The sequence below is a fragment of the Chironomus tepperi genome, unplaced genomic scaffold (assembly GCF_022539635.2).
Source record: "Chironomus tepperi strain 1889 unplaced genomic scaffold, CSIRO-AGI_Ctep_v1 contig_171, whole genome shotgun sequence".
NCBI lineage: Eukaryota > Metazoa > Arthropoda > Insecta > Diptera > Chironomidae > Chironomus > Chironomus tepperi.
This window is the reverse complement of record NW_027226293.1, coordinates 310,138-333,133: the sequence shown is the minus strand read 5'-3', so window position 1 is coordinate 333,133 and position 22,996 is coordinate 310,138. Positions and strand designations below refer to the sequence as shown.

The following is a 22,996-nucleotide window of genomic DNA, read 5'->3' as shown; positions in this document are numbered from 1 at the left end:
GATCAAACCGAACCTTTTTTCTCGAGCCCTTTCAACATTACCTCTCAACGAAAATGAGATGAATAGAATTAATTATTCAAGTTTTTTCGTGCCTTAAAAAACCTTTATGGGCGACAATTCTTTCTCTTCTCTGTGTTACATTGAACTTTTGTGAACCGCAAAAAATAAATAAAAAATTTAAATCGAATATGCTGTTCCATTTCATTGTTTTAAAAACCATCCATTTTATGTATGTATTCTAATACTTTGTGGCATTAGTCAGTAACGTTCAGAAGGTATTAAAGCTTAGAGGAGAGAGTTTGTGTCATATAAGTTCTCTGTTTGCTTACTTTCTTGACTTTACTAACAAAATAGTATTAAAATCTCTTTTTATATCCAACATATAACAAACTACAACGAAACATTGTCACGTTATATCCTCATATATTTTACAGTGATTGTTTTAAGCTCTTCAAGCTGCAAACTGAGCGTGACAATGATGTAAATTTTTCCTATTTACGGCAAACGATGAGGTTTTTTTTTTTATTTTATGGCTCACACGGGAATGATATTAATTTCAAGTAGAGTAAGATGATATAATAATAATTTTTTATATATTTTCTTATATGACTTATTATTTTGTGCTATAATTTATATTTATATATTTTTTGATATCATAATTCATTTGACATTCTAGAGAGCTTTTCTAAAACATGGAACGATAGATCATTTCCTTCGATCCAGAGTTGTCAGATAGGTGCCTTTGGAAAGGTGTCTAGCTAGTACGCTTGTCTAGCCAAAGATAGCCAATACCTAGACAAAGGCAGAATTGCAAAACAAGACATCTGTCTTAGACAAAAACCGAACAATTTCTTGATAATTTGTAAAGTTTTATAAGAAAAATCATTCAAATTATTAAGCAATTGTTTTTGGCTGTGACAGGTTCCATTTTCTTACAGAATCATAAAAATTATTAAGAAATTGTAAGGTTTTTGCCTGTGACAAGTGTCCATTTTGCAACTCTGACCAATAACACTGCCTAGCCAATGGAAAATACTAATGTCTTTGATATCAAATCGATAGGTGACAACTCTGCCTGCACCTATACCCATCCCAAAAAAAAAATTCTAATAAAGACAGCGACGACTGAACGAGTAATGTTGATAATTTTTAATAAGTTCATTATTTCGTGTCTGTATTGTCGTTCTTATCAAATTTAACTGCCTTTTTGCATGCTCATAATTTTTTTTTTTTGCCATATAATCTATATTCTTTTTTTTCGCGATATATGAGCTGTGAAATATTAGATTTTGGTCTTTAGGGGGTTTCATAGACTTGAATGGATTGACTAGATTTGTAGAAAGGTTTGTGCTAGATTTTGTGATGTAGTAGGTTGAAAATTGAATAGATTTTTGCAGAATGATGCATGATTTTAATAATAGTACTAGATTTTAGAAGTACTTGATTTAGCAATGTACTAGATTTTAAAGATTTGGAGTAAATTCAACTAGATTTTTACTAGATTTTTTAAAATGTACAAGATTTTTTTTTTAAATTTACTAGATTTTGATTAGAAATGTTAGATAAGTTAACAAAATTTAATAAATTTTCATAGAATGTACTAGATTTTCATATATTACGCTAGATTTTTATTTAATGTACTAGATTTTTAACTAAACTTATTAGAATTTCAACAAAATTAAGAAGATTTTTCTCAAAATGTAATAAATTTTGTACAAAATGTACTAGATCACGTCAAAAAATTAACTAAATTCTTATTTTCAATTTATTAAAGAAGACTTTTAAAAATCTAGTTAAATTCGCTTGTGATGCATTTCAAACATCAATTTTATCCAAGATGCACTTAATTCTTAACTCCTAAACCTCAATACATGCAAACAATACTCAAGATCAAAAAATAAATCTCTTATTTTCTAGAAAACGAAAGAAAATACGCCCAGCATGGAATGATTTATAACATTTATTTCTTCTGATTAATCAGGAGTAAAAAAACACTTCACAAAAACGCCTACAACACTTTAGCTTTGACTTGTTAAGCTTATTCGCTCATTCATTCATTATTAGCACATATATGCTGATTAAAATTGAAACATAAATTAATAACAAAAAAAATATATTTAATTAACAATTTTGATATACGTTATCACAGCGTTAGCACACGCATGGAATCATTTGAGTGATTTAGTGCTTTTAATTGATTAAATGAAGAGTCAAAATATGCTTCTAGTCTAGTCTAATCTGCTTTATCGAATGGAAAAATACATCGAGAATAAATGATGAGATAAGCTAGGCTAAAAATCAGCAATAATCATTGTTATTATTTGTAGAGAAAAAAAAAATATATGTAAACATGATCAGCGACATGAATGCATCGTGATGAATAAGAGGAAGCTTACGTTTGATACAGATTCTCACAAAACAAATAAAAATTCATGTACTTGATATACAAGCAATAAAAAGAAGCTGATTCAACGTGCATTCGGCAGCTTTTCATCTTTCCTTATCATTGAAATTCCTATAAAAAAGTAAGTCAGTGCTCACATAACAATTTCTCATCTGATGTCAATGCCATTATGGAAATAAAAAAATTTTATGCTTCATGACTTTTTAAGAATTCCACCTTTAAAAAAATTTCTCAGCATTTTGCGAGAAAAAAATAAGAATACATTCTGTGACTTATCTTATCGGCAGTATTTTTCCATTTTTAATGTTGTTCCTTTTTCTATGTCAACGTTTCGCTATTGTATACATACATATTAAACTCTTATCAGCAAAATAAAATATATATATATATATTTTTACAATATTTTAGAGTGTGGAAAATTGTTTTGCGATTAGACCGAGAAGCACATTTGTGAAATTTGAGTTGTTTGATCGACCACCTTGGTAACTGTGGAATTTTTTGAGTTTTTTGCCGTTAAATTTGAGAATATTTGAAAAAAAAAATTCGTAATTTTTTGTTTTCTCACTTCGAAATTTAATTTCCAAATTTAAAGCTCAATTTACGTCATAAATCAGACATAAACACTCAAATTGCTAGAAAAACATGGCAAAAGGTAGATAATAGTAGATTAGTTTATGATTTCATAGCCGAAAATGATTAATTTTACAAAATTCTTGTTTGTTTACATTTTTTTTTTTTTTTGATTAACAATAAATTATATATCAAAAATTCAATTTTGACAGAATTTTAAATCGTTCCCAAATTATTGTTTGCACTACATATTATGATCACAAATTCGCACCAGTTAGAGCAATAAAAAGAAAATGAAAGAACTAATTACCTTATCTTAAAATTGCGCTCGAAATCAACAACTCTAGACAGTTGCCAAACCCCACACATAACTTTCCACTCGTCTAGCTCAATAAAATGAAAGTTCTCAAATTTTTTAATTGCGAAAAAAAATTTCCATGACCAGAATTATGCAATAAAACAACAACAAAAATACAAAGTATGCATATATAAATTTCTAAAGTCACGTTTGTGACATGTGAACCTTTACGGGTAGAAATGCTATCTCTCTCACACAAAAAGTAAAAAGTAAATATATTGTCGTTCGGGTACTTTTAATTTTATTTTGTGTATTCAGCAGAGGGAAAAAAATAAATTTATTACTCTGAAAATTTGTTTCTAATTACATTTGATAGAGCAAAATTCACATATAAACGTATTCGGTATAGACTTTAATTTACATTAATTACCGCATATACACATGTGAGTGAGATTTAAGATTGAGAATCTGACCCTGAGTTACTTTGGGTCAAATTATATAACTTTGTATCATTTATTACACATCATTACTATTTTATATTCTCTTTCTTATTCATTCATTCTTTGCCTGTGTGTTCTATATATTCTATGTCCCGCTTTTTAAAAATAACCTGCCACAATAATCGCACTCTATAAAAAGCTGAATTGGTATTATGAAAAGGAAATGTAAACCAGAAAATCCGCAAAAAGATACATAAATTTTTATTATGACACTTTCAGGTTTTCTTCAAATCCAAACGACGAAAAAGACATACTTTTTAAAATATTAAGTGAGTAGGTGAAATATTGATGTATGAATGTGATGTGATTGCGCTTTTGAATGGAATTTTTTTTTTTCGAGAGAAATTTCATATTTTTTTCGAGAATCCGGTTAATGGGAGATTGTTAGGTTGAAGGGTTTATCAGAAATTGTCGCGCAACATCTGTGAAATTTACTGTTGTGATAAAAACGTATGGGACATGTTTTTTTCGGGAGATTTTACGTGCTTCATAGTTAAAATTGAGAGAATTTCATGTACTCGTCTATCATTTTTGAATTATTTGCAGATTGAACACTTCAAAGGATAGATTGGAGTTGAGTTCGAATTGCATATGGAGTCGAGTCGACGTTTCCATGTGAAATCCTAGTTGAATTGGAAATCTGCTTTAAAAGAAGCTTTTGACAAAGACTGCAATGAACTAGGAATTGCTTTATACACAAGCAGAAGTTAGAAATTAAGCTTGTGCTTTAGAAATAGAGCTTGGGCTATAGAAATAGAAGTTGTGCTATAGAAATAGACGAGATCCAGCTAACCTCGCATATCATAAATAGACTAATCGATCCAAAATGCTTGACTTGACTCAGGTTTGGTGCCGAATTCAAATCGGACCGGATCTGATATCAAGCCAAACCCTGAGTAAGACTCACGCCGTCCTATGCCGGATTATGGATCGATTACCCAATTTGTCCTACTTATGAACTTAAATCGCAATTTAATCTGCACAAATGCTTCAAAGTAAACAAAGTAAGTAAGCTTAATCTTTTTCAAATTTTAATTCTTGTCTAATCTAGTTCCAAAAGTTGCTCAAAATAATAGATAATGGCTATTCTTAGAACATAAACTTATCAAATTCACATAACCTCAAATTTAATACACCCAAAAAAATTGTCTAGTCTCGTACACATAATCAATGCCAGAAGACAAACTGTCTAATTACAATACATTGATATATATTTTATAATGTAATACATATGGACAATTTTAAAATTGTGAGGGATATAATAACCAGTGTGAAACTAGATCTGCATATTTTTAATCAACGTTAAACAGCAGTAATGTATGTCAGAATTATAAAATGAAATTGAAATGCATTTCCTCCACTTCAATTGAAGTTAAATTGTTCTTAATATTGGAATTTTTTGCTGGATTCTTCTAGAGTATTGAATGTTGTAATGCAATGTATAGGACATTACAATGTATATGAAGGTATTGAGCATTTGTATGGAAATTTTGCCATATGATCCAGTAACCCCTGATAATACAGTGGTAAAAGCATGGGATCGGAAAACATTGGAAGTGGGTTCCAGTACACACTTTTTGGATCCATAATTTGGAATTAATGCTTCATCTGTTAGATAAACAATATCTATTAATGCTTGAATTTATTACAAATATAGAAAATTGACTTGCAAATTCAAAATTATTGAAGTCTTTATTAATCGGTAATAAATAGGAATAAGTATGAAAATTGGATTTACTTTAAGATTTTGGGTAGGAGTCAAAGTAGAGATTTTGAAATGACAGATGATTTAATAAATATCCAAGGATTAGTCATTTGCTGAAGGAACTTGGAAGAAGCTTTAAAAATTGCAATTTTCAGACAAAAATCATGCAAATTAATTTCAAAAATTTTAAAAGTTTCAAAATAGAGTTTGACTCTTAAAGTCGACAAGCAGCGATTGGTAGACTATTTGTCTAGTGATACACTTGACATTTCATGACAAATTCCAAAAATATAACAATTTTAAAATAATTTATATGACTAAACAGACAAAAGATTGACTAATTGTAGTCAATGACAGCTCATATTTTGAGAATAATCACTAAATTTCGAGTAGAATCTGTGAAAATCTTCATATCATTATTAAATCTGTCACAGGAACTGAGTAGAATCTGTGAAAATCTGTTCTTCTTAATAGTGTGAAAAATTGCATTTGCTTGCAAATCTTTCCAAGTCAAATTTTCAGAAATTTTGAGAATTTTAGCAAAAAATAAACAATTTCAGAAATCATTTAGCATGTTTACCCCTCAAATATTTACCAAACTATTCGCCGAATTTGATATGATATGAAGTCAATAAAGATATGAGATAAAAAGCCGAATTTTATGTGCTTTGCACCACCTGTTTACGACTTATTTTAGCTACAACACAAATGATATGATTCTAATCACCAAAACAAACTTCAATATTGAGCTTTGATAACTCAATACTCCCCATGAAACCGCAAAAGTAGAAAAAATATCAACCTTATCTCTTTAACAAGACTTCAATCCCATCTGTTTCCCAAAAAAATTCTATTCTACCTTAAATACACGTCAGAATCCCTACAACCATGACCTAAATTTACGAATGTCAATTTTAAAGAACCCCAATATCGCGTCACGAAGCCAAACCAAAACGAAATTTCAAAATACGCAAGGAAACTCTCAAAGATTGCTTCGATTATTGCCACAAAAAAAAGTATAAATTTTCTTCCCCTTGAAAAAAAATTGGAAATAAAAATAAAAAAAACTTTATCGTTTCAATTTTCTTACTCACCAAAAATAATTCTAGGAAAAAATTCCACAAAAAAAGTTTTTCTTTGTTATTTTTCTATATTTTCTTGCCAAGTCGTTCAACCTTAAGGGACAGTTGAAACTTCCAAGTTCTCTTGCCTGAATCGTACAAATCGTTTAAATCATTCTTTTTAACTTTTTTGTCGCTTATTTTAACATTACATGTGATTTTTCGTGGCTTTTCGCGTGTCACAAACAATTTTTTGACTTTGTTTTACTTGCCGTTACTGCTTATAATTAATATTATTTTTTTGGGAATATAAATTTGCTTACTACACGTGACAATTCACTCTAAATTTTCTATTATTAAATTTAACTTTTTTTATTATTTTTCACAAAACTTAAATGCCTACTATGATCGAATTAATCACTAAATGTTTTTTTATTATTTTTAATTAAATTAAATTTTTTAAATTTTTTTTGCTAATCCATTAAGCCATTCTCTCGTAGTCACTTGATTTTATATACTTTTTTCACATATTATTATTTAAGTAAATGAATAAAACGTGACAAAGTTTTGATTATTATAAAACCGCACATGAAATAACTCATTTGGATTATTAATCCATGTCCACTTCTTGACCGCTTGTTATTAGTCACAAGTATTACTTTTTTTGCATTTATCGTGTCTATGTGTATGCAGACAGATATTAACCGTACATTGAATGAAAAATATGAATATAATAAAAAATTGAAGAATTACAAAAAAGAATAAACGACTACGGGAAAAACAGAAAATAATATTTTTTAGTATATACGTCTTACATTCAAGACTACCGACTAACGACTGTAACGTGAATGAGAAAATGATTTGAAAGCATGAAACGACAAAAACATGCGCATTGATTACAGATGTGCTTAAAGCTTTTTATACGATTCAACTTTTGATTCTCTTTGGTGTACGTTCGTCGCGTAGATTGTGCATTTCTGTATGTGGAGCTTCGTTCAAAAACATTCAACATTCAATTTGTGCTCCCCAATGTCTTACTTGACGAACTTTGGAACATTGACTTGCACAATGTGACTTCTTACTTCTTGCAATGATTTTTGTGCTCTTGAATGCTTGGCTTGTTAACATTGTTTAACATCAGAAAAGATTTTTCAAAAATTTCTCAATAACGGTCGAAAAAAATTCAAATTTTATGTCACTGAAAAATTCAAAATTTTGAAAACCGTTAAACATTAATTTTTTTGGCAATGCCATATTTATATTGGAATTAACATTTTAATTACATGGATTATTATCAGATTTATGTTTTTCGTGGTCTTTATGCTGTTTGATAATGGCTTGGAAATTTTTCTCCTCCACAACATCGTCCATAGGTGTAACAAACTGCTCTTCTGTTCCTTCCTCATCTTCTGAACTTTCATTTGCTGGATGTTTTAAATAAATATCGGAAAATTCAGTGCCTGAAGGGACGTCAATTACCATTGGGTTAATGTTTACTATACTACTTGTTGCTTGCCCAGCATTTTTGAGTTTTTGCACTTCCTTTTCAGCTATTTCCTTTTTTCTTTGTTCTCGAAGCTTCTCGTACTCAATTTTATAATCTTTTAGATATTCCTCCTTGCCAGCCGTCACGAGCTCATAAAATCTCTCAAATCCAACACCAGTTTTAGCTGATACACCACATGCCTTTAAATCATTATAGAATTCATCAAGTGTAAGGGACATGCTGCGCGTTAAATTGCTGACATAAGATGTTTCCTTCTCGAGAGATTCTTGGAATGACTCAAAATCTCTCATCCAATCTATAGCAAACTCATGACTTTGTACATCAATTTTATTGAGGGCGACAATGAATGGAAGTCTGGCTTTGTAGAGGATTGAGCAGGCATAGAGCATATTTGACATGAATGTTGTTGGACTAATTGATCGTACAATATCCATAACATAAACTACAATTGTTGGAAATCGAGTTGCTAAAGCTTCTGTGATAATAACGCCACTTGCTGACCATGTAAAGACCTCAATTTGACCAGGAGTGTCAATTACACAGATTTTATGACCTTCAGTTCCGGCTTTTTCAATTAATTGAACTACTTTATCGAATTTTGTTGAGAATAAGTTTAATGATGTTACGATTCTATGGAATTAATGCATGACATTAATAGTTAGTGGAATTAAATCAGATTTACTGTATCTTACCCGCCATTTGGACCTAATTTATACTGTTTCATAACTTCTTTGTAATTTACAGTGTCTCTGATGTCAATATTTACAGGATATGGTGTTTCTTTACATGCTGGATCTAGATTTACTATGTATGGATTATATTCCTCTCGATGGAAGCTTGCTAACTTCTTAACAAATGTGGTCTGTAAGTTTACCGGAATGATATTATGAAATTAACAGTAATTTAAGGAAAAACAGCTTCTTACCTTTCCACTTCCAGCCATTCCAAGTACTATTAGACATATTGGACCGTCCTTAATCTCGAAATCGTCTGACTTACTCATATTTCTAGTTTAATTAAAATATTTTTGAAAATTAATCACAATGTTGTTTAAAAACAAAAGAAAATTGTTCACATGGAACGCCCCTCGAATCAATTCAAACATATTTCAACCGTTACACGATATAACGGTCAAATTTTAAATTCTTCATCTCATCGATTTCGATGAATTTCATTTAAATTTTTCGTCCAAAAAGAGCCAAACAGCATTCTAACAATTAATACTGTAATTAACTAAATTAGTGTAATTCGTTTGACTAAACATTAAGTAAAGTGTTAATAAGCAATATAACAAGGTAAATATAATCAAGTTTATGTGATTAAAGTATTAAATTTGTGATAAAAAGAAGTTAAAATTTTAAAGTTGATGATTTTCAAAGAAAATCATTTTTCACTTAATTTTATGCTGTAAATACGTTTTATTTATAAACTATCCTACACAAATTACATTTTACCGTGATATTTGTAATGAAAAAAATTGTGATTTTGCCAAAAATAAAGTCGCAAAATGTATATTTTCATACAGTGAAAGCGTCAAAGGAGCATAATTTAAGCATAGCGACCGTTTATGTGTGTCTGTGTTTGTGAATATTATTCTCCGGACAAATGAGATTTATAGAACGATTTTATGATCTACACATATACATCATATATTTACGTTTCATCATATTATATTTCTTATCTATTAAGTGCTGTAAGTTTTGAGCACCGCAAGAGATCTTCACTTATAGGCTCGAAAATTTCTCCATCGCGCGCATGCTTTAGATCCATAAATGCAAATATTAATGAATTTCATGTAGCTATAATGTAAGCAACAAGTGGAACAGACAACATTCCAGTCAGGTATAGAAATCATAAAAGACATGGAAGAGAAACAAAAGAAGACAAACTAGAAAAGACACAAAAAAAAGAATAAAATCGCTTTTAAATTGCTTTAATTTGTATGCTGTAAGTAATCAAGTTTAGCGACTTAATGTCGAGATTGCTTCTGGATCTTACTTACTGGATGTTTACATAACCATTTGCATGAGTTTAGTCATTTTACCTCAAAGAATATCTACCTGAATATACACAATAATATTGACATAGGTACACGACACAGACAATGTCAGAGGTGCCTGAACTCTTTCCCGCCCATAATTATTTATAAATATATCGAAAAGTTACAAAAGAAGAAGCCCCACAAAGACAGAATATTAGCATAGCGGGGGAATCATATTATTTGACATTCTTCTTATTTGTCTTATACACTTCTACACGTGATATACGAAACGAAAAAATAGAGTCTTGACCGAGATTCTTACAAATCAGATGTTTTATATTTTATTTATTGCTTAAATTAAAGTTAATTTACGTTTTTGTTATTTTCGGTAATTTGAGGGAGTTGCACATGCATAGTATGTACAACTTGACGCTTCATTTCATTTCATCTTGCATTGTTTCGATTCAAGATTTTATTGTCGTTCTATTGTTTCTTTATACTGCATATATAGCAATACATTTAAGGGAAAACTATTCGAGCCCATCAGAATCGTAAAAATATACACATTGAAAGAATTTTCACTACAAAATAAACGATATCGATGGAGATACGACATTTAGCGACATAATCATTTCGCACAACTACTAATGATCGTCGTGATAATTTTTCGAGCATGTTTTTGTTTGTAGAAGCAGCATAAGGTTCGTTTTGGGAACTTATGCTGTTATTATTAGAAGACCTTCATTTGAGCCCTTAACGTCATTGACTGTCTATACACATTTGTCTCGCATAACTAAATCATAGCTAAAAAATGCGTCAAAATCACTCCTACAAATCACAGTAACGGCGACTTTCCTACCACATAAATGATTTTCATTTTCACAGGAAGAAGAAACTTAAAAAAGATCAAGATAAACTGTTTGTTAATCATTCCTACACCATTTTTCTTTTTGCTTGTAGATGTCGCAGATTTCTCATTCACAATTGGCACTAAAGAAGCGAGTTACACCTGTCGTGTTCGATAATGAGACAACTAATAAGGCAGGTCGAAAGAGTCGAAATGGACATAAAGCTGAGAATGGAGATAAATCAAATGGAAATGATAAGAGCGATAAGGATATTATAATTTTGGACGATGAATATGTATCGATTCCAATTGGACGTGAGGAAGTTGTTGATGAGCAAATTTTGACACAACCAGACGAGTCATCACCGTCAACTAAGAGTAAACGTGGACGTAGAACAAGAGGATCTACAAATTCACGAGAATCGTCTGAATTTACAACACCAAAAACTGAAGAAGTTCCTAAAACACCTGAACCAACACCCAAAAAAGAAGAAGCTCAACCTGAATCAAATGCTCAAAATGAGGAACAAGTTGTTCCTGAAGAATTGCCTGAATCATCACCAAAAGAGACAAAAGTCGTTAAATTAAATACAGAACTACCTGTATCATCAAAGCGTCGTTCTGATCGCTTACAAAATGCCAGTACAATTGTAAATCTATCAACTGTATCCATAATGGATCAAAGCACAAAAGTATCAAATGACACAGAAATGACAATTGAAACGCCATCAACAGAACGTAAAGTTAGTGGACGTCGATCAACACGTCCAATTGATGACATTAAATTCACATATCGTTCACCTGATCCTGATGAATCAGTCGCAAATGCCACAATCGGATCAGAAATTGGAGATAATTTATTGGAAACACCACAAACAGATCGTAAGCGTCGCATTGATTCAATGGAAACTCTCGATAGTCCAAAACGTAGTCGATTGGATATTAGTGCATTATTTAACAATTTCTATTCGCCTGTTACAATGCTACGAAGTAGATTCTCGCGCGCAAATCTTGCAAGTACCCCAAAAGTTGGTGATATTTTGAACGAGACAGCTAGTTCCATTGACTTAAGTGACAGCGAATTAAAGGACGTTGATTTGAATGAAAAATCAGAGGAAAAGAAGGAAGAGAAAGTTGAGGGTAGTGGAACCTTAAAATTCATTGTAAAACCAGCCGCTAAAAAATCAGTATGTTCAATTATGTAGGCTCAAGCATAACAATTTTTAATTTGATTAGTTTTTAAAACACATTATTTTCTTAAATTCATTTATTATTACTTTTTCTGTTTCTCCGGATACATATCTCAATCACACAACAAACTATAGTTATTAATTAAGTTCAAAATATGAAAGAATGACCATAATTTAACATATTATATGTTTCTCTTCTTTTTCTATAAGATTCACATTAAATACAAATTTATCATATATACAGAATGAAAAAAAAAAGACAAAAATTTTGACCAATAAAAAAAGATTTTTAAAAATCCACATTTTGATGACTTTATGTTGAATTGATGTTCATTTTTATGCTGCGACTTAAGAGATTTGAATTCTTTTTCTGTCCCAGCTATGCTGCTTCTTTCTCGCTGTGTAACATTGTAAAGTGAATTAGTCTCTAATCTCAAGAGATTAATCAATACAAATGAGTTTCTATTGTAAAATACTTAAGGCTTTTAACAAATTTAAATCACATTAAAAATTTTATAACGGTTTTTGTAAATTTTAACGTTTTTCGTCTTTACGTCACCAACGGCTTTGGAAATTTTAAAATTCTGCAAGAAAAATTAGCGGCTTTTAAAATTTTCTAGAAAAATTAGATGCTTTTTAAATTTTCTATTTTTTTTAATTTTTGCTTTCTTTTTTACTAACGGTTTTGTAAATTTTAAATATCTTGCTTCTTATCGTATTAAAATTCAAAATTTCATATTTAACGGATTTTGTGAATTTGGAATTTTTGCATCTTTACCTCTCTAACGGCTTTGTAAAATTTAAAAGTCTGCTTGTTTTGTAAATTTTTTCGCATCTTTTTTCCAGTTTAAATTATTTTTTAAGCTTTCCAACAAGCTTTACATACCATAGAGCAGTACAACATACCTTAAGTTACGTCTACTTGATGGTTTTGCAATCTAATCATGGTAATCATAGCAAATTATCACAAAAATTGTTGTAAAAATTGGCCAAAAAATTTCAAAACATTCAAAAGGCGCTAAACAGAACATAAATTTCAAATATCAAACAACCGTTAAATCCACGACAATCCCAAACATCATTATCAAGTCGTCGATCATTTATAGTGAAAATAACTGTATATTACTTTTATAACATAGTTCCATATTCATGTATGTTTCAACATCATTCGATGAAAAGTCTCACACATACATCCAGAGGCATGGAAATCACATGTGCAATGAAATAAAAGAGGTGCCAAATTGAGCAAGTTATAATGTAGGAGCACTTTTATGAAACATAATTCTTTTAGTTATATTTTAACTATCGTTTAAGACGGTACGAAAAGAAGATAGCGCCGACAAGAAAAAAAAAGATAGAGGAAGAACTGAATATCTCACACAATTGAGGTGTTACACAATTCATTCAGATAAGCGTGAAAAATTTTTTTAATGAAAATTTTGAGAAAAATAAACATTTTTGCATAAGGAAAAAAGGAAGTAAAATTTACTTAAATTAAATAACATAAGATAGTGCCAAGAGAAAGAAATAATTGTACAGTTATCATATCGACATAAAACATCATACAGTTGCAAATCAAAGTTAATTAATTACCAACTGAAAGGAAAACACCGAAATAAAAAAAATAAAAGAAGAGACGAATATATAAAAAGAAAGTAAGTCACTGGAAGTGTTGAATCAGTTAAAGAGAAAGTTAAATAATACAGAAAAATCTGTGCGTGTAACAAAAATTTCATTCAAAAAATATAATATTATTTTGTGTGCTTCCAGTTGACTTTTTAATACTCAATTCAATAATATATTCATATCATCATCATATATAAAAATGTCTTGGCCATCGGACGTCGGTATTTTAGGCATTGAATTAGTGTTTCCATCATTGTACATTGATCAGACGGAGTTAGAGCAATTTGATGGAGTTTCTGCTGGAAAATATACAGTTGGTCTTGGACAATCCAAGATGGGATTCTGTACGGATCGTGAGGACATTAATTCATTATGTTTGACTGTTGTCAGTAACTTACTCAAGCATTACAATGTAAATCCAAAAGATATTGGACGTTTGGAAGTTGGAACTGAGACAATAATTGATAAATCAAAGTCTGTCAAGTCAGTGTTGATGCAATTGTTTGATGAACATGGAGCAACTGACCTTGAAGGAATTGATACAACAAATGCATGTTACGGTGGAACTGCTGCATTATTTAATGCAATTAATTGGATTGAATCATCAAGTTATGATGGTCGTTTAGCTTTAGTTGTATGTGGTGACATCGCTGTCTATGCTGCTGGATCTGCAAGACCAACTGGTGGTGCTGGTGCTATTGCTATGCTTATTGGTCCAAATGCTCCACTCGTTTTTGATCGTAAAGTGAGGTCAACATACATGAAGCATGCTTATGATTTTTATAAGCCAGACTTAACATCCGAATTTCCAGTCGTCGATGGAAAATTGTCAATTCAGTGCTATTTGAGTGCACTCGATAGTTGCTATCGACTTTATTGTGAAAAATATCAAAAACAAAATCCAGGAGCTGAAGTTATTGGCCTAAATCAATTTGATGCTCTCGTATTTCATACACCGTACTGTAAACTCGTACAGAAATCATTAGGGCGTGTAAGTTTGAATGATTTCCTTCTAACTACAGATCCGGAAAAGAGGAAAGAATTATATCCAGCATTTTATGAGAAATTCGATTCCATCAAACTTGAGGAAACTTACTTTGATCGTGATATCGAAAAATTATTTATGGATTACTCAAAAGACACATTCAATAAGAAGACTAAACCATCACTATTGCTTGCCAATCAAGTTGGAAATATGTACACACCATCCGTTTACTCAGGTTTAGTATCATATCTTATAAGTGCTGATGAGGATGTCAATAAGCTTTTAGGTAAACATATTGGTGTCTTTTCGTATGGCTCAGGATTAGCATCAACAATGTACTCAATTAGTGTAACAAATGATTGTACAAAACTTCAACCATTACTTGATAAGCTTAATTATGTTAAACCGTTGCTCGAACAAAGAATAAAAATTTCACCGCAAGAATTTACAGAATTAATGGAAGTACGTGTTCATAATTCACATCGTACAAATTTCGAGCCAAGCGGTGCAATTGATAGACTTTTCCCCGGTACTTACTATTTAAAATATGTTGATGATATGCATCGACGAACTTATGAGAAACGAGAATGAAACAAATCATTAAATCAATTTGCCTAAATTTTTTTGGAGGAATTACTCTTTTTTTTAGTATTTTTTTGGTATTTTTTTTTATATGGTTTTGGTTTCCAACAAGCAACACTAAACAAAAAAGATGAAGAAGAAGAAATTGTTCTTCCCTTTCTTAACTTCTCTCTATCTTTCTTCCATTATAATTATTATTATTATTATTATTGTTCGTCTAATAATAGTAGATATCTCATTACTGGGTCAGTTATTATTTATGTAGATGTTATTATTGTTATGTTACAGACCAAGGCAAGTGGCAAATTAATGACAGTTTAGTAATTATTAATGATTTCTTTTGTGCTTAAATCACTTAATTTGTAGATGAATTAATAGAAAAATTGCATGATTTTGTGTGATTAGGGTTTCTGAAAGAAGTTGCTAGGGATTTGATCAGTTTGGCGGGAAAAAGTATGAAATAGAAAGGACGTGTTCAGTTCAAATGAGAATTCAAATTTGAAAAGAACGTTAAAATTTAAATTTCAAAAATACGTTAAAATGAATCTTTTTCTTAAAGCTCAAAGTAGACTCGGATTTTGTATGAAAAAGTTGTCTAGACTTAACATACAATTCAAGTCAACTTTGAACTCTGGTTTTGAGTATGAATCAAGTAACTATCCGAGGTAATAGACATTATTAATTATATCATAGATCATCACAAAGACTGATCACTAACTCAAACCTTCCCAGACCAGAAACCCTAATCAATTCTTTCCAATAAACATAATACAATGATTTTTGATTGTATTATTTTCTTAGTTAGAAAAACAACAAATTCTCTATGTCCCCGTACTGCCTACAAATATACTTTATATGAGCGCAAAAAGTAAATTTTAAGCATCATAAAACTTTTAAAAAAATTGAAAATAAATTATTAAATTATGTAAAGAAGATATAAAATCGTATAAACGTGCAGACGTGGCACTTCTTTCATAGAATTGGTTGTATTGTTAATAAAAAATTCCGTACTAAAGTTTATTTAATAAAACGAATGCAATTTACAAAAGAAGATGACGATAAAGGGGTCATTGATGAGTGACGTCTGTCTAAATATTGAATATTGAAGGTCCATCATGATCTGTGAATAGGAAGCAATCATATTCAGAGAATTGTGGATCTTCTAAATTTCAGGCGTCATTTATGAACGATCTCTTGTCCAAACAGCCAAAAATGATAGTACAAGACATGAATATCTCCATATCTATGCTCTTGGTCTTCATTTAAATTTGGAGAAGCATTCCTAATTGGAAATAATATGATTAATTAATTAAAAGCACATTTTATACTCATGAAATGTAACAATAAAATATCGAAATTAATTAGTGCATTAAGGTAATTGTAAGCTTCATATTAAGCTTGTGCTCCAAAATGTTTCTTCTCGTGCCTTAAAAAAACAATTAAAAAACTTCTATTTATGACAAATAATAAAAATTTTATAAAAAAAAAAACAATGATGCAATAAGTAAAAAGTCGAATAAATTACAAATTTCATAATCTAAACAATGAATTTCACCTCTGACGTAGCTTTAATTAATTTTCAGTTTGCGAAATAACTTTCCTCAAAGGCATTAGACAAGAGTAATAGCAAGGTCATGTCTGATGAGAGGTTTTTTTTTCGAATTTACATTCAATTGTGTTGTTTACATTACTGATGATTTATTTAATATAGGTGTGGAGTTGAATGAAGAAGAAGTAAAAATCTATCGACAAGATCGATCGAGTGAAAATATATTCATGCATACATGTGTGTACCATCAATTCATTCAGAGATTCTTGGACAAATTTATATAAATAACTCTCTTATTATTTTCGTTGAACGTACAGCGCGTGATGATCAGATTAAAATTTACGAGGCAAAATTTCTAAGTAGTTTACATTACAAAAAGTGTTTATTTTTGATACTGTTTTAAAGGCAACAACCGGAAGATGTTATGACCTCTTTTGTTTGCTGTAAAAATAATCAATTTTGAAGATCAGATCAGTTTTGTGTAGATGAAAAGGTCAAAACATGCCAGCATCTTTGAAATTTCCAACGATTATTTCAAATTCAAAATATTTGACATAGTAATCTGCCCTTTAAGTAAATATTACATAGTTTCAATCCTCCTAAAGCCTAAATTGCGCCAAATTTCATCAATATTACTCATTTCTCCGTAAATAGTCATCAAAACAAGTCATTCCAGGTAAATTAATATTGATTTCACAATTAAACCAACTCTATTTGCAGTAAATATTCCAGGAAGAAAGCTCAATAAATTTAAATCAACAGACAATTTAAACTTGTCTATTAATAAGTGCAATAGTTCATGAATTATTTATCAGACGTCAGCAAATTCAAACTTATAGTATAGTCTCAAATTTTTCCACCTAAAATCAAGTTTTGCCACATGGAATTACCAATATTATGTCTCAAATTTCAATAATTTATTACCAAAGCTGTTTCTGTGCCGAATTATGAATCATCGACAATTTTTTAGTGCTTCAACAATCAGCACAGTAGTATTCAATGTCATGAGACTTTCTATTACATTAAAATTATCTCAAAATTTAATGATAATTGAAATGTTAATGGAACCATTGTCCATCAAAGATGTTTTAATTAAAAAATCACCACTCATTGTTAAGGTTATATATCGAAAAATCACAGCAGTGCTTCAAAAATCGAACATTCCAGAAGCTATTGAATTCAAATTTGTTTATTCAGCACAAAGTCTATTCAATTCCCAAATTCTCATCAATAACCCAATTTAATTTGAGATATCTTCCAGCGACACATCTAAAAAGCTACAAAAGAAAATAAGAACTTCTCATTTCTCCATTTGTGCGTCTAAAACATGTCCAATAAAAATATTTTCGTTTATTGTCAAACATTTCATCACAAACAACTGGTTCCTGAGCATATACTTCTATTTGATTCCAAAAGAAATCGTTTAGTAACTGTAAATCAGTGAAGCTTCGCGAAGAAGAAGCCAAGTTTATTCAATCGTCTTCCAAAAAAAAAAGAGAATGGAATAGAAAAAAAATTTACATAAAAATTGTAAAGTCACAAATGAGGAAACGTTAATGAAATTCTATTTAGCAGTAATCACTTGACATTTTTTAAATTATCGTGGAATAATAAGTGAAAGGAAGATTCTTTTAAGGAACCGATCAATAATTATTGGAAAGGAGTGCTTAGGAAGACCAAATTAATTGAAGAATAACAAATAATCTGCACGTGATACTTGATGCCACACAAACCGGTCATTACCCAACCTCATTGACTATTTCAAGTTTCATCTGCAGAAGAAAAAAAGAATCACGTGTTGATTCCTTCCTCATGTTTGAATTATTAAGTCTCATTAACCATTCACACTTGACGAAAGTAAACTGGTTGAGGAATACGCAAAATTTGTCGCGATTCTCGTTGATTCTACGTTAACATCCTCGATTGTCTCATCATTAGCTACAAACTTGTCTGGTCTTATCCCATTTATTATCTTCGAAAAAAAAAAAACTTGTGAAATTCAACATTTTTTGAATTCCTAGATTGAGGGGCGATTCGTTCATGACGTCCAGCTTTCAGAGATTTGGAAAATGTCGTGGTTATGATGAGATTTGTAGCGCAGGCATAGGCATAAGATTCATCAAGTTGAGACTTGTTATAAGTAAATTTATAGAAACTTTTGAGGTTAGAATTGGATTATTATTGACATACTTACTTCTGTTGATTTGAATTTTGTGGTTTGATGTTGATCGTGGTGATCTGATAGTGGTTAAAAGTGTGAATCACTGATTTTTCAATTAATATGGTGTTAATACAGATATAATACTAATTTGCGGTTATTCGCTCCGTGGATTCTATGTTATTTTACTATATTATTTGATAAAGCTAGGTTATATCCACAAAAGCATCTCAGAGGCTAACGCTCGAATTTTACAACAAGTTCCAGAGTGGACAAAAATACGTTATAACTAGTTGATGTCTAGTTCCAACTTATTTTTGTCCACTCGCGGTTGAGGAGACTTGAGTCGACTTTTCCAAACAAAATCCAAGTAGACTTCGAGTTCTGCCAGAAGCTTAAAGAATTAAATACAAACTTTCGAGAAACTTATTTTGTGTACCAAATTCCAACGATAATTTAGTTTACTTTGGCACCTAGCAACAATCTTCAATAGAAAATTTTGATAAAAAATTCTATGAGTGCACTGATAAAAAAAAATCTTAATCTCTTTAATCTACCTCATAGCTTCATGCTGATGCTGATAAATAAACTTGCAATGTAAATTTTGGATAAAAAAGACTAATCATGTCCATATCGATCCAAAGTAATTATAAATGACACCTTTTTTATTTGCCAAATACAGCTTCATAAAACAATAAAACTCCAGTTATTAAGCTTGTTGACTCAGACGTAAAACATTTAATTCCTTCAGCACATTCACACCTGCGAAAGTTATTTCTTCTGAAATTCATCTCACTCAGAAGAGGATCTGATTCATTTCATGTGTATCTGCCACCTGATCAAATAATCAGCACAACTCATTGACTTAATAAGACGAAGGACAGAGTTCAATGAAAATCTACAACATTTTATCATTCATTAAGCCACTAAACATTTTCATAAGCATTGACCTCTTCTTAATCAGTCATTCCATTAGACTAGATGACCATGACTTTTTCAAGGTTACAACTTTTTTTTACCGGAATTAATAAAGAAGAAAAAAGCTTTTTGGGAAAATAGTTTGGAATGTTGCAGATGTTTAAGGGGGCAAAATGTTCAAAGCTATTTGACTGAGCTTCTTACAAGCTCCAACATGTGATCAAACCGTTTCTATGATAAGTTTGAAATATCACTAAGAATCTCATGAAATTTCCTGTTTTGATTAACTGGTAGAAACAGTTCCTCAGGTCATATGTTAAAATGGTAAACAAGTTAGCCGCTTAACCTCAAATTGTACTCAATCTCGGATCATCAAATACTTTTAAACTTGTTTCTACGGTATACTAAATCCTGATCCTCATTCACATACTTCTGTTCCTAAAAAAGCGACTCACCATGGCAAATAACTCAATAAGTTTGCAGTAATCGTGTTAAAGTCGAAATTTCCTTAAAAGCCAAACATTTCAAGTAAGAAGACATCATGAAATCATTAAATAGAACCAAGTGATTGAAAAACCAGACTTGCTGCATTGCGACTACCACATACATAAGATTGAAAACAACGTGAGGGATGAAACGGAATAGAGTGCGGTAGCTGGGGGTGAGACACAAGCTTGATATCTGCCCTTGGTTGGAATCCACAAGGAAAAGGCATCCAAGTGCTCCAAGAGCAACATAACGTAGGACGGTAATGAAGGAATGCCAGTTTGATGTCGAAACTGAGAATTTGTACAAGCTCTGGGATATAACCAGCAACAGAGTCATATGGAAGGCTTTTTGGTAGTAACCTAAGCTCCAAGTCGGAGCATGGTTCATTAATAAGTAAGTAAGTAAGTGAGGGATTCTACAGATATCAGTTGGAAGTATTAATGATATGAACTTTGTGTCCTACCATTAATACGACGACGTAGCGAACACATTGTACTGTTCAGGATGAATATTATCAAGGACATGTCAAACCTATCATAGAAGAATTAAGAACAAATCAAAAATCTCACTGTCTAATTGTTTTTAGCAAGCTATAAACAGTTTTCTATAAATATGAGAGTTCCACAAAATCAGCTGGAACCCAACGAAAGAAATTCCAAAAATAATTCCTCTTTGGCAATTCATTCAACAAAAAAAAAGTATTACAGCATATGATTGTTTATGAGAAATGCAGAGAAATCTAAATTGCGATCATGCTGTGATGTATATCGGTATATTAGCTGTAGACTTGACCAGATAATTTCTTACAATTTAGAGCCTTTCTAGTTAAACAGTTTTGATTAAGTCATAAAGATTTGAGGACATTCATTTGATCTTATTTGATAGATATTTATAAACATTTAATTAATTTGATTCTCTACAACTACTTAACCACCTAATGACATTAACATCTCATCTAAATTCCATTCCTTTTACTAAGAAGCAGAAAAAAACCATTAAAAACAACAGTAGTCGTTGATTCCGATATTTGAATGAAATGTGTATACGTGAAATTACATGTTTCATTTAATTCTCCGGTGCGCTAAAATGCTGAATAGAAAAAGAGTCATAATAGTATCATATTAAGTAATTGATACGATGTCCATCAAAATGTTTTTCGCTATTTCATTACTTCCAGCTAAAAGGAGGTAAGAAGTAGCACCAACAAAAATAAATTTTTGAGTGTTTCTATTAATAAGTAATTGCGAATAGGAATTGAGAAATATCGCAGTATTAAATCTGACACATTTCTTTTCATTCCTTTCCTCTCATTGATTTCTTCTTATATTTTCACTTATATCCACTTCAATGAATGGTGATTCAATTCAAGAACGAAAAATGTTGTGAATATAAGCAAACAACATAACAGTTTAACAGAAGATAAAATGCTCATTGTAAGGCGCATTTTCATTTAATTTCATTATTTTTATAAGCTTGGCATTCTGTGAACATTTTGCACTAACTTTGAGACTATAACTCGATAGCTCTAAAACATAACAGTAACACAACAAGAACAATTTCCTCAGATTAAATGCCACAAATAAATTCCTAACATGAGGGGATTAATAAAGTAATTAATACATGAGTCTGATGTCTTTGAAGCACACATTTAGATGCGCTAAAATTGATAAATTTCTAATCATGAATTGGCCAATTATGAGCTATGAGATGCTATTGAGTCTAGTCGAAAGAATAATAGCTGATTATTGTTGGTTATTGTTGAATGACTTTAATTGCTATATCTCTTGATCAAATTTTCGTTTTGTTTTGTTTTGTTTATTTGAATGATGATTAGACTGTTTCCCATTATTATGCAGAAATTGAAAGGAAAGAAGTTGATCCAAGTGCCGAAGAAGAATTTATGTCAAATTTCTTTCTACTTATGGCATTAAGAAAGCCTCGGAAAGATTTGAGGAATTATCCAAAATCATGTGAACATTTTTGACACAAATTTGATGTTTTCTTACATTTAATAAAACTTAGAAGGTATGAAAGCATCACCGTTGAGTACAGACACAATATATGATCACTTCCGTCGTCATCACTTACTATTTGTTTTTATTTGACTGACTCTCATTACATTCTGTGTACCTTCAAGTACTTGACAAACTTGTGAAAGTGAACTTGATGATGAAAAGTGGAAGTTCTTATGGATGAAAATTTCTACTTCCTCTCAGAAAATCACCAGCTAATTTATGATTTCAAGCACTTGTAATTGAAAAAATTGACAACGATGTAAGCAGAGGAAAGACAGCACATATTTCTAATGATGGTGCTGCTGATGATGACTGCTGAATGAAAGTAAATCCAGAACTGGGTTAATGCAACAGCCTTCAAATGAATATCTGTAAATTGCAGCGCTAATGTGACATCATCATTATAATTTTGTGTTTTCTTTTCACTACTGACTTACATTCCTCAAATCCAATCATCATCCATTCCAGTCAGTCTCATGAATTTGATGAAAGTAATTTCTGCAGAACTGCATTTGCCGTGCATGGCATGAAAAAACTAAAGATGAGACTTTTTATATCTCGAGAATAAATGTTATGAGCTGTTAATGATATAAATGCCTGGATTTTGTGCA

The 22,996-nt window shown here is 30.7% G+C and overlaps 4 protein-coding genes across 4 annotated transcripts in view; 2 read left to right on the top strand and 2 right to left on the bottom strand.

Moving 5' to 3' along the window:
• Positions 1–7,382, bottom strand: part of pico (ras-associated and pleckstrin homology domains-containing protein pico) — a 101,362-nt gene extending 93,980 nt beyond the window's left edge. Inside the window, exon 1 of the mRNA XM_070638170.1 lies at positions 6,572–7,382. The gene's annotated coding sequence lies outside the window, so the exon portion shown is untranslated. The remainder of the gene's footprint in view (positions 1–6,571) is intronic.
• Positions 7,383–7,774: 392 nt separating this feature from the next.
• LOC139088874 (GPN-loop GTPase 1) lies at positions 7,775–9,130 on the bottom strand. Its single transcript, XM_070638205.1, has 3 exons — positions 8,971–9,130; positions 8,738–8,907; positions 7,775–8,675 (listed from the first exon to the last, which is right to left on the bottom strand). Exons 1-3 carry the CDS (start codon positions 9,046–9,048, stop codon positions 7,814–7,816), a joined length of 1,110 nt encoding a protein of 369 aa, XP_070494306.1. The 5' UTR covers positions 9,049–9,130; the 3' UTR covers positions 7,775–7,813.
• Positions 9,131–9,200: 70 nt separating this feature from the next.
• On the top strand, positions 9,201–12,311 carry kuk (kugelkern). Its single transcript, XM_070638206.1, has 2 exons — positions 9,201–9,340; positions 10,987–12,311. Exon 2 carries the CDS (start codon positions 10,987–10,989, stop codon positions 12,076–12,078), a length of 1,092 nt encoding a protein of 363 aa, XP_070494307.1. The 5' UTR covers positions 9,201–9,340; the 3' UTR covers positions 12,079–12,311.
• A 921-nt stretch (positions 12,312–13,232) lies between these two features.
• On the top strand, positions 13,233–15,293 carry Hmgs (hydroxymethylglutaryl-CoA synthase). Its single transcript, XM_070638203.1, has 2 exons — positions 13,233–13,718; positions 13,834–15,293. The coding sequence occupies exon 2, from the start codon at positions 13,889–13,891 to the stop codon at positions 15,263–15,265; it is 1,377 nt and encodes a 458-aa protein (XP_070494304.1). The 5' UTR covers positions 13,233–13,718; positions 13,834–13,888; the 3' UTR covers positions 15,266–15,293.
• The last annotated feature ends 7,703 nt before the right edge of the window (positions 15,294–22,996 follow it).